The sequence below is a fragment of the Diprion similis genome, chromosome 5, assembly GCF_021155765.1.
Source record: "Diprion similis isolate iyDipSimi1 chromosome 5, iyDipSimi1.1, whole genome shotgun sequence".
NCBI lineage: Eukaryota > Metazoa > Arthropoda > Insecta > Hymenoptera > Diprionidae > Diprion > Diprion similis.
The window spans coordinates 3,530,166-3,542,860 of record NC_060109.1 but is presented as its reverse complement, the minus strand read 5'-3'; the positions used below and the strand labels follow the sequence as shown (position 1 = coordinate 3,542,860).

Genomic DNA, 12,695 nt, shown 5'->3' with positions numbered 1-12,695 from the left:
TGCATAGATTTTTCGTAACGAGCCTTTAACTCGCAGACATATAAAATATGTCCAGTGCGAAATATAAACATAAAAAAAACTATTATATGATTGATAAATATTTATTTATAATATTTCAGTTTTGTGCTTATGCAACGTCTATGGCATATGAGAAAAAATAATGAAGTTAAAAATTATGTAACAATAAAGTATATCCACATATGTCGATGCGCACAAATAAACGTAGCGTTTTACGTTACGGATTCGTATCGTATTAATATATGAAGGCTCTTGTGATCTATATATTATAGTAACATCTGGTTCATCTCTTCCGCTTCCAGTTCGTGAGTTTCGTGAGACTCTGGCGCTGACTTTTCGTACGTTTAGATATTAGCGATGCTTTTCAATACTATTTCTGGTAGAGTGTGGTTATTCCAGCTAGCATCGAGCCTTTTCACTCCGAATCGAATATGCAATATATCATTCAATAACGGGAGCTTCATTTTGTTTTGTAACTTTGTTTAAAATCAGATTCATCTGGCTGAAGACTCGCTCAATGTCAGCATTACAAAGAGGAAGACACAGAACCGTGAAGGCCAAGTCAAGTAATTGTTCAAAAAGATTTTGTTCACTAGCATCTCTGTAATTTGTTGCTTCGATCCAAAATTTTTCAGTGTCTTGTGTTTCACCCCACATAACGTGACGAATATTTTCTTACTCCAATTCCATTTGAGCGATAGTCGACGCATTTTTTATACCGTGATACAAAGCCAAATCTGTGATCGGAAGTTTGCTTGCTTTTAAACATTCGGCTACAGAAAAAGCATTCATGCGCTCCAAAATCTGGGCGTTATCGAGTAAACGATTCTTCAGTTCTCACGCTAGAACGATTAGAAAGGAAACATCTCTTGGTTTCAAATATTCTCTTTCTTGTCCGACGATTCCATTGTCTAAGCACGAAGATTCAAACGCGTAACCCGCCGCAGACGAAGGATGTAAGTATCTTTCGATGTCTTGCTCACAAATATCTATTCTCGCCGTCGGAAGAATAATTTTGTTGACGACCATCGAATGAAGTCTCTTTATATCAGAGAGAAGCTTCGTTGGATCAGCCACTTTCGACTCGAAGTTCTTGTTTACGTTTTTGCACCAAGATCAAAATAGGGTGCAAAAAACTGACATAAACCAAGTTTGTCTTGTCACGATACATTGAATGCAACATTTCTTCTGTATAAAAATTGTCTTCAACTTGGGTAATTTCGAAATTAGTTTGTATCTCTGTCCATTGGTCCAAGATTCGCTTGACAGCAGGCTCGATCGATAAACAATGCGTTCCCCCAACTCCCAACATTTTTAAGGTACTTATAAAGACGCGTTGTACTGGCATGCGTGAAAGATCGGTAACAAATGTCGCCAAAATGAGATTTTGGTGTTCTTCGTAATCGAAAACCAGATCAGCTACCATTTCGTCATTTCACCATCAAATCTCATGGGATTGGGCTCGAAATGTGTGTTTCATTGCCGCCGAGTGGCATCATACGGGAGAGTTTAATCCATTCAGTGCAACTGTGAAAATTTGGTCGATTTCTGTGGTTGGTAACCAATCTGTAAAATTTTTTTGCAACTTTTGAAAAAGTAAAAAGACGCTTCACACTTTGCCAAGATAAGGCATTAACTGCCCAAGTTTCATTCTGATCGCTTGAGCGGTATAGGAGTTTTGCATCCCCGCGTTTTCGAGGTGTACAATGCGTCTTTATAAGCACCTTAAAGACTTTTGGACATCGTTTCATATTTGATAGACCACCGAGTAATTCAATTGCCGTATGGACGATTGTGAAAAACAATTATATGCCCCCTAAATCAAAAACTCAATGTTTCGAGACAGCGTATTTTCAGTCGCCTTTGAGACGACATGCTGGAGTGAGTGGCAGACGCTTCGAATTAATATTAGATGCGGTTCATCTTTCTTCCATTGCGCGTGAACGCCTGAGTTCGCCTCTATCAACGCCGATGCATTTTTGGTACCAATACCTTGCCTGTTGATCAACTGCAATCTTACACCGATCAATATTTTTTTTATTGCATCTACAACAGTCTCCGCCATGTCATTCTCGATGTGAATCAAACTTAGAGTGGTCGATACGATTTTCTTTTCTACGACGCTACAAAATCGAATTGCAATACGAGCATTTTGTTAAGTGTAGTGTCGGTGGATTTTTCAATCAATAAACTGTATACCCGTCGCCAATGTCTTCGACGATCACCTCGTAAAAATGCGGTCCAATTACATTGTTCATCACGTTTTTACATTTGGTTCTATATAAGTTTATATTAAAGGGCGTATCTTTGTCACTAGCGATTGTTGCGTGGGCGGTGACATAAAGAGAAAATTGATCTTCTTTGCGTTCTTCCTTTGAGACAGTATCGATGGGCTGAAACGGTGTCGTCTGTTGTCTTTTGCTTGAAAATGGCCTTGATGCTGCAACGTGTTTCAGGGTCTGTCCGTGTTTGAGAAGATCCTCTAGATTAGCTTTTAGCAAGACCTTGTAATATTTACAGTATGCTGGTGATGAGTCGGGGGTACGTGGTTCGAGCCATCCTGTTGTTTCCTCCATTTTCTTCCAGTCTTTTCTATACTTTTGCGTGTACCGAGGAGGCATTCATTGAATAAGGATATGAAAACTTGCATAGAGAACAAACCTCCAAATGCAGTTAATCTCCTACTTTTATTGAGGATTGATCTTTGATAAAACTCAATTCAAATCATTCAAAGAGCAAAGTTTGCAACCAAACAAACTTAATTTATTAAATTACAAGGTTTTTCCTGTGTTAAACAACAACATTTTTTCTTTCTTACTACTACGTTCACTGCTACCACCTTGAATCAGTTATTTCTGGATAAAGTTTCGTTATTGTGTTTTGAACTAAATTGTAAGCCAAATTAATTAATCTCCTTCTAACTCTACTCAATACTCTAACAGCGTTTTATCAGAAACATAGAGATTATGAAGCAGTTCATCTCGTGTCCAGTCGCTGCGGAGCATCCAGAGCCGCCCGCAAACCGAAATAATCAGGTAAATAACAGGTAACTCAAAGGTAAATTCAAAGATTTCCAAAGGTGGAAAATTCAGCCAGAAGTAAACTGACTTTAGGAATTCATCTTTAAAATTAGCATTGAATTGTGGTGTGAGTTGGAGTTTCTTCAAAAAATCAGTATTCAAATTCAATTCGTCCCTGGTATGTCCTCACAAGCGATTAACTTTAACCATCATTATGCGACGGCCTTAAGAACCAAATTTAAAGAAATCGAAAATCAAAGTTTCCAAAACTACCATTTTATAAAAACAAAAAAAAACTAGCTGCCTGGCAGAAAGTTACACAATTACTAACAAATGCAAACAAGAATTATATCATATCTAAAAATGAGTACACGGAAAAGTGTCCTTGAGACAAAATGCATAGTTTTTTCGGTGATATCTGGGTTTTATCTTTTTAAGATTTATAAATAATAGTACATTGTGCAGCAAGGTAGGGGAATGGGCATTCCTACCGAGGTCCAGATGACGGTGCACAATTCAGAATCGAGGGTGTCAAAGACGACTGCGTCATCACCTTCCCCGGGGTGGTAACAGCCCCCCCCCCCCCCCCCCCCCCCCGTTATACAGAGTACTTTTTCCAACAATTGCATGTATAGGGCAAAATTGAATAATTATGTTACATGTTTGATTTCACTTATACGAATTAGTTATAAGAACAATGATTGATAAACAAAATAACTCAGTTTTATTTTATTGCTCATTACCTTCGTAGGGAGGTAATGAAGCCCACGCTCGAAACAAACAAATTTCCATCTATTCTGGCCAAGATTATTAAAAATAGTATATCTTTTTCCTGACCTAAATGTTGCACGAACATGGTATTTATACATCGCATTTATTCCTTATTAGGTACTTCCAGAATAGTGAAAAGTCTTGCAACTAAGGGCATTGTTGTTACGTATTTAAACCCGTCATATATAAAAAGGCAAGTAACACATCCAGCGAAAATCATATATCATTTTGATAAGTTTCCAGATATAACTTTTTAGCCTCGATTTTTCGTTGATGAAGAAATATTAAAATGAACAAAAAAAAAGAATGACATGACTGTACGATTAGTCGATATAGGTAAAACTGTTACACATTCTTAATGCATGCTTCTTCTACCGATCACTTATGTTAATATTGATTGGTGATCGAATCGCTCTTTTAAATCATTATACATTCTCAAGCATATAAAAATGTCAATCAAATACTGATACTTTACCTTTAAGAAGTGGTACTAAGCGGCCCCAACAAGTAATCGCTCCTTTGCGATTGAACTGTCCCAAAGCGAGTTCCATGTAGAATAGAGGGATGCCTCCAACCACAAGCATGATGCAGTATGGAACTAAAAATGCCCCTGCAAATTAAATCAACGGAATGGAGACTGCTGCAGTTAATGATTGAGTAATGTTCATCAAATTAAGTGGTATAACGACGTGAAAGCATAAAATGTGCCTCATGATCAGGTATACGGAATTGAAATCATTTTATGTATCTCGTGATATCGTATCACTCGTTTATACGCCCAAGTGTCTCAGTCTGTCGAGTTGTATACTTGCAAATTATGGACGTAGCACATACACCACATAAGTATTACAAATAAATGGTGGATTAAAATAAAAAAAATAACTTTTTCTTTAGTTACCGTGAAAATATCGTTCGATGAAAAACATATTTTGTGAAAGTTTGAGCTATTAATATTAACTTTAAAAGGCATCTCACAGTGATTTTTTATTTCCCATTTAAATAACACGAGAGAATTTTTTTTTTATTTGGAATTTTATTGCGTTCTAACGAATTAACGCCTTGTAGAAATCAGTACATATTCTTATAGGAAATTGAACAATCTACAAAAAAGGTTTAATATGATTTTTTGCAAAGTCAACTCGTTTAAAAGTTATTGAAGGTTAAAGTTCAACCTCAAATGGTATACGATGACTTCCACAATTTTTTTTATATTTCATCACGAAATAATGGCTCAAAAACATAAAACATCATATTTTTCATGAAGTTCATCAAGTGGTCTTTGGTAAAACATCAAAATTTTTACGAAATACTAATAATTGTAAGGAAAATCGACTTTCCTTTTCGAAACATCAAACTTATTACAAAATACTAATAATCGTAAGGAAAATCGAGTTTCCTTTTCGAAACATCAAACTTATTACAAAATACTAATAATCGTAAGGAAAATCGAGTTTTACCAAAGACCACTTGATGAACTTCACGAAATATATGATGTATCATGTTTTTGAGCCATTATTTCGTGATAAAATATAAAAAAAATTGTGGAAGTCAGCGTATATCGTTTGAGGTTGAACTTCAACCTTGAATAACTTTTAAACAAGTCGAATTGGCAAAAAATCATATCGAACCTTTTTTGTAAATCGTTCAATTTCTCACAGGAATATGTATTGATTTCTAAACACGCTAATTCGTTAGAACGCAATAAAATTTAAAAAAAAAATAAAAAACTTCTCGTGTTATTCAAATGGGAAATCGAAAATCACGATAAGCTCAAACCTTACCAGAATTTGTTTTTCATCATCTTGAACGAAATTTTCACGTTAACTAGAGTGCATTTTTTTTTTTTTTTTTTTTTTTTTTTAACCCACCCTAATAAGTATGTATGTTATGTAGGTACATCAGTGTACATTATAAACTGGTATATTTTAATCGTTCTCCACTTCTCTGTTGTCAAGCTTTTACAGGTTAGTAATTACAAGGTGTAGAATTCAGAGTGCTACTCTAGTTGAAACTCACGTGCGGCTGAAGTGGAAACAAGAATGTAACACTTGAGAAGTGTAAGTCAAGACAACTTCTGGGGAAACGTAAAAATTAGTACTGCTTGTCATTTTCGTTCAGTATACAAGTACACGCAGAGACGTATTCTCTTATCAATTTGAAGCAATACATCTGAAAGCAGCGAAATGAAGTTACAGAAACCGTCCCATAAATACAGGGTCATTTATTCGTCGAACACCGAGTGCGACTACATCACAGCCGTTGTACTTAGCACCCACATAAGAGGCCCTCACTTTTTCTAACCCGGGTCTCACGCTCAGCAATGAATAACTAATCCGCTGTTATGGAGCTTTCCATATCAAACCGAACGAAAAAATGCAATATACTACCTGGCCCCTCTCGGTTGTTTTGTTATTCTACATAGTGCACATACGCCTTCGAAAGATGGTACTATCACCAAACTCCCCTGAAACAAGCACTCAAACAACAATAACTCAAACTAAATCAACCCAGGATTTCATGAAATACTCAAAGAAATAACAAATAATGGTACTAGGATAAAATAACCACGCAATAATAATCCATGACATTCAACAATCCTAAATAAAAACTCATGAACATGAGATATTAATTACAATTATTTTTTCATAAACTGCCAATAATATATTCGAATTTTGATTCATTTTATTATTTTGCTGTTTTTTACTACTCTTATTAATTTCAATTTGTTTCAATTCAATTTGATCTCATCTGATTTGATTTGATTCAATGCTTAGTCAATATTTGATCATTTTTTAATAAAATATTCAAACAGATAAGAAATATTACATACCTAAATTTTTTGTTCAAGTTATTTTAGCTATGGGTAATCCTTGTTCGGCTTATTTTTTACTGGTTCATTCCGCTTAAGGTTAATTAGGACGGGATAGTTTTGTGTGGGTTATTTTCATCCGGGACACTAAAGTCGGTCACCGAAGGGGTCATCAGTTTTTTTAGATTATTTCGATCAAGAGTTTCTTGATCGTGGGGCCCCTACGAAAAATCGTACTTCCACCGATTAAAATCGGGTGTTTTCGTCTTCTGTGTACAAGCACGGGAATTAGATGGTTTCACTTTCTGCTCCGGAGATGAAACTTTCTTATTAGTGCAACCATCGATATGATAGAAATGTAAATCGAAGCATTATCTCATGACAAATTTTTCATTGACACTGATTTTCAACTTAGCATTTATTACACTGGTCAGCAAAATTTTTGGCGAGAAAATGCTAACTGCAGGAGTTAGTGTATTTCGAACGTATTTTGGTGCACTGGAAATGATAGCATTGTGCGTTTTTCCATCACATCAGGATTTATAGATATTTCGATCGAAAAATGGCATTTTTTACGAAAACTGCGCTTTTTCACTTCTATTATTTTTCACACCGCTTCATGAAGTGGGTGGAAAATTTTTATATCACAGTGCAGTTTTTTAATAGAGCCGCTTTCGTACTCGATTGCTATCCTCCAATCCCCGGCCCAAATTTATATTTGAAACACAACTCTCTCATTAGAATTGCACAGAAACTGCAATGGTTCTGTCATTTCTGTTACCACATAAACACACTTATTTCCATCTTTCATGTAAAACGTTTATATGAATAATTACGTACAAAGAAAAAAACCAAAAAAAAAAACGGATGTCTTAATAAAATATTGACAGACAAGTATTTTTCTGGGCTAATATAAAATGAAATGGAAGTATAACCGATGTAAACAATGTATCCACGCGTACAGAAGAGACTCTCCCACTGAGAGAGTTTGCGATTTTTTCGTGACGCGATGCTCGCGTGAAGGTAACTGGTGGGGGCCTCCAATTCCTGGAAAATCGAACTATTGCAGCCCTATTAAAACATTGGACTGTACGTGTTGTGAGTTATGAAATGGCATATTTTTTTTTTTTTTTTTAATTTTACGCCTGTAAATGAATCATAATAGTAAATTGTGCACCAAGGCGGCAAAGTAGGTCTTATCACACCAAGTGTAAGTTTGTAATATAAGTTATAAGCGAGCGTGAGCTCAAACCGAAGACAAATATTATAATTACGCGCGGTAAAAAAGACTGCCTCCATGGTGCACTTGATACTTTATGTAAAGAAGTGTGGTTTTCAAGTTTTTTCACGGAGTGGAGTACAAAAAAGCACACTTTCAAGTACTATGACGTAAGAGTGCACTTTTACGTACTTCGATGCTATTTTTTCTTTATCGTAAAGACGATTACTTTACGTTGGGAACGCAAGAAAATTAGCGTTACAATATACATATAGCGTCATTAAATATATAAACATAATACAAAAAACCTTTGATTTCTTATTTTATCTATTTGACAGTATGAAATTTAAATGATCAGTATCAGGTAATACAAGAGTTTCATGACTTTTTCAAATTCCCCACCATCCGTGCCGGGAGGAAAACGCTGTACATATCATCCACATCGGCAGTCACCCGTTATCCGAACGTGCCTGTATTCTCCGGATACTTGTGACTCGATAAGTTTTGAAGAGCTCCAAGTCTGACAGCTTCCTCATGAGTAGAAATTCCTTCAGTTTACCAAATTTGTTGAGTTTGGTGAAAGTCATTTGGTCAACAGTTTCTTAACTTCTTGATTTTTATTTATTATTAAAATTCAAACGTTCCAACTGTTTGACCACTTCGTTGATCTGAGATTTTTGATGAATAATTTTTTTCATTCCATGTTTTTAAAGAATATGTCAATTCGCTCTTGTAGTTCTGTTTCTTTCTAGGTTTGCTTTGCAGAATGTACCCCAATTCCACGTGATATAGAAAAAAACTCGTAGGTTATTCCTGAACTTTCCAGAATTCAACGGAGCACCGAAATCCGTCAGACGCTTGCAGATTGACGCAGACCTGTCGACGTCAAGTCAAAACTAACCCGTCGAACACAGGTCTCTCAACGTTAAGTCGAAACTTGTCGAACGAACTGTTTGTGAGTCCAAATTCCGAGAATTCGTTCAGAGTCGTTGCAGGCTTTCCGGCGTTGTACCTCCCCTCGAAACCTTCAAATGAAAGAATCTTCCCAAACCTGACTAACGATGAAGGAACATTGCTACAAAGGAACCTTTAGGAAGCTCAACTTGGCACGTGCGAAGGTTCGAGGTTGAACGGTTGAGGGTTCGCGATTGTAATCGGTAAAACAGTTTCTCGATCCTGCTCGATGAGCATGGTAACGTAGAGCACAATTTATCTAATAAGATTAAAAACTATGGTAACATTCAGCGTATGTTAGGGGTTCAGTATGGTAACGTAGGGCGCATTTTATCTCACGAGTATAAGAACCATGGTAATTTGGAGGACTTTTTTCCGACTATCGATAATAAGTCAGAGTGGGGATAACCCCCCCCCCCCCCCCTCCGCCCTGGATGTTCTAGAAAGGGTTTAAGTCTTGGAACTGTGCCGTTAATGTAGGGATTTGTATCAAGAACCCTACTTGTATTACTCCAGTCATTCCTGAGCCATCGTGCTTTTTCACAGACACGACGACAAAAGTAATTTTTTATCAGCCTCCACTTCAGAAGTGAATTTTAATCAATTGTGAAAAATATGAAAGATAGGAATCCACAGAACCAACAAATACCCTAGGTGAGATGATGTAAAATGATAATCTTGAGCAGGCACAATACTGCAAAATCAGGTGGCCATTTTTCGTACTGTTTCATTATTATACTAATATTTTTTTTAAGATTCCCTTTGGGAGACAAGAAATTCTCAATTTATTACCTTTAAGAAGTTGTAATTTGTTGAAAATACAGTAGACAACAAACTTATTAAATTTAGCTGTTCTTACTAAAAATCAGATCACGGTTCTCATAAGCTTGCTTTTTACATTATAATTTGGACAAAAATTAATAAAATAAAAACAGAAACAGGTTTAGGTTTAGTAAGAATGTTGTCTACTTTTTACAGTGACTTTGTACACTTCAAACGCAGTGACTTTAAACATGTAAGAGAATTTTTTGTAAACTGTTGACTCAAATACCGGATTTCTATTATTTACTATATAGGAAAAGATCCTGTGGATCACAACAAAATCCATTCTCAATAATTCGTCAAATCGATTTGGGTATAAATCGCTGGTGAAGTGCAGTGACAATAGAATAAATGTACGAGCTTCAATCATCTTAAAATTAATTACAGTTGCGGCCGTATTAATTACATGTAATCGAAGGTTATAACAATAAATAGTACAATAACACTGATTTAAACACCAATTTTTAAACAACAATGTGCATCAGGTATTAGAAACTTGTGTCTAAGACCTGCGCAAAATTGAACCTTAGTGATGAATTTTAACTCACTGTTTGGATCACGAGCCACATTATTATATACAGAATCTTATAAAATTGATCACAAATGATGTGATTTGTACCCCAAACTTCTGCCCTCGTGTGGAATTTCTCCAAACAGAATGAATTCTCTGATAATTTTCCTGCTCCTAGGGTAAGTCTTTTCACTAAAGAACGGCATTTCCTCAAAAGAAAAGACGATGAAGCAGATATTGGATTAAATTCTTAAGACAACAGTTTAATCTTCAACAATGTTTGAGACAGAGGAAACTAAAGTTGGGCCATCAAACCTCTGGAAATCATGAAATGGAAGCGAAGAAAAGAAAAACGTAGAAATAGATCGAAGTCCGTGATACTACTACTGCTCTATCACTGTTAAGATTCGTGATATTTGTGTCTGCAATATATTATCCAACTATATATTGTGCGCTATATGCTGCACTATAATACACGTGATGACAGAAATATTCCTGTTAACGGTTTTTACAAACACGTTAAAAACAAGTACGATCTCAAAACTCTCTACTGAGCGTAGTCAAGTTGAATAAGTGTAATAAACATAATCTTAGTATTAATAATAATAAAAACTTGTTAAAGTACCGAATGTCGTATGATTGCAAATAGTACATCGTAACACGAAGTCCGTCCATTTATAATTCATGTTAAAGACAAATTAATCTGCTGCTATTCGTACTTCAACTACTTAGGATTCCTCGAATTCGCTGAAATGTGAATCCCAGATTAATAATTAGGTTCTACTTATAGTGAATTAGAATATTTTAAAAACAACAAGAGCGATATTGTGACCACAGTATAAAATGAATAAAATGTTTTTGTTAAATTTTTTGAATGTCTGTTTAATCTTAATTTCGGTCGGTACATTATTTTGAGTTACAAAATGTATATGAAAAAATTCAAATCGCCTTTGCTTTCTTTAATCAAATGAAATCAAGTAAGATTTAGCTTCGTGACTGGAGAAGGATGATAGAAGGCGAAATACTGAACTGAATCGGAGGATCATCTTCCAAGCGAAAGCACGCGCTCAAGAGATTAGGAAGCAATTACATCTCCGTGAGTTTCATCTCTCCCCTAAGACCTTCCTTTCCTCACCTATACAATCCATGCATGCACATCTACTTACTCTGCTCTCTTATCTTAGCGAACATCTCTATCTCGGAATTACGACCAGATGGAGTCCTGTTTTTGGCTCGGAATCTTATGAAGGTGAATCAGAACTGAAGCAAATTCAAAACTTAGAAGTTCCGAGCGTGGCTCATAACTTATGACTAATTGATAGAGTCTCAAACAATATATTTAAAGGCCAGGAGTTGTATGGCCACTCGCAAATGTATTGATTTCGAATATTCCTCACGATTTCCCATTTTTTACTGAATTTTATTTCACAGTCTATTTCAGAATGATACTAAAAAATACTCGTGGCACTGACAATAATTACCGACCGAACTGTGTGGTAATCTATCTTTGCATAATCAATTGACGAGACAGAGCAAATGGTACACAAAACCTTCACTTCAGTAACTGAATACTCCAAACTAATATTTATTTAATTTCATCCACAAAGAATTTACTTGCTTAGAGTTTCGGATATAAATAGAGTTTTGCCCGTCGATCTAAAGAAAATTCCAGTGAGCTGCGCCCGAACGAATTTGGTATCCAATTCTAAAGCCAGAATGAAAACGGATGATTAAAAGTGTGATGGAGACTTTATTATGATATTCCTGGAGCTTGGCTTAATCGAGCTACATGAAAAACTCAAATTGTTGCAGATAGTAAGTACCAAAGGTAACTCCGGTGGAACAAAATTGATCAACTATGCGAAAACACAACATGACGAAATTAAGGCTGAAAGTTGTATCAATATCAGTGGAAAGGTCAACCAAGTGCAGAATCGGTCGAACCTTCAAGCACATAAGTTCCTGATATTTGTAAAAAAAAAAAGAAATCTAATGCCACGCAGAAAGTTGTTTATGGGAGAAAGATCATACATAATTGACATGAAAAATGGTCATTTGGGATTTGAACTTGTAACGTTACCTTCTGGGGTTCACCTGTAACGTATCCAAACCTTAAACCGAATTTATGGATGTTTGAATAAATACAGGGATATCAAATGATTCAATGAGTAAGGAACACAACTTATGTGAAAAATGTTTAATCAAACAATTCCAGAAAAGGTAAATGGAGAAATTCGTAGAAAGGTAGATCGATTGAATTGTAAAAAGTAAAGAAAAATCATGCACTCACATTCACACTTTATTTAAAATACGCTTCGTGATAAAAATTATTAATGATCAATACTATTCTATACGATTCTAAATTGAGCAATTGACTCGAAACGAATGATTCTAAATTGGGGCAAGTCTTTAACTCTATACACTGAATACATGACATTCGACAAATGTTAATCATAATCAGAATGATGATTGAACGAATAGTGGCACGATACACTTAAAATTTGTTCATCAATGTGACTTAACTTGGTAAAACTCCAAAAATAAGATGTGGCCCAGCAGCTCCGTATATGA

General features: G+C 35.5%; 1 protein-coding gene across 2 annotated transcripts in view; it reads right to left on the bottom strand.

The window, feature by feature from the left end:
- The window catches only part of LOC124406193 (sodium-dependent dopamine transporter), a 132,506-nt gene that overhangs the window by 83,539 nt on the left and 36,272 nt on the right, over nucleotides 1-12,695 (bottom strand). For both annotated transcript variants that reach the window (XM_046881546.1, XM_046881545.1), the window contains one exon: nucleotides 4,285-4,419. In XM_046881546.1, the coding sequence (XP_046737502.1) occupies nucleotides 4,285-4,419 (135 nt within the window). The remainder of the gene's footprint in view (nucleotides 1-4,284; nucleotides 4,420-12,695) is intronic.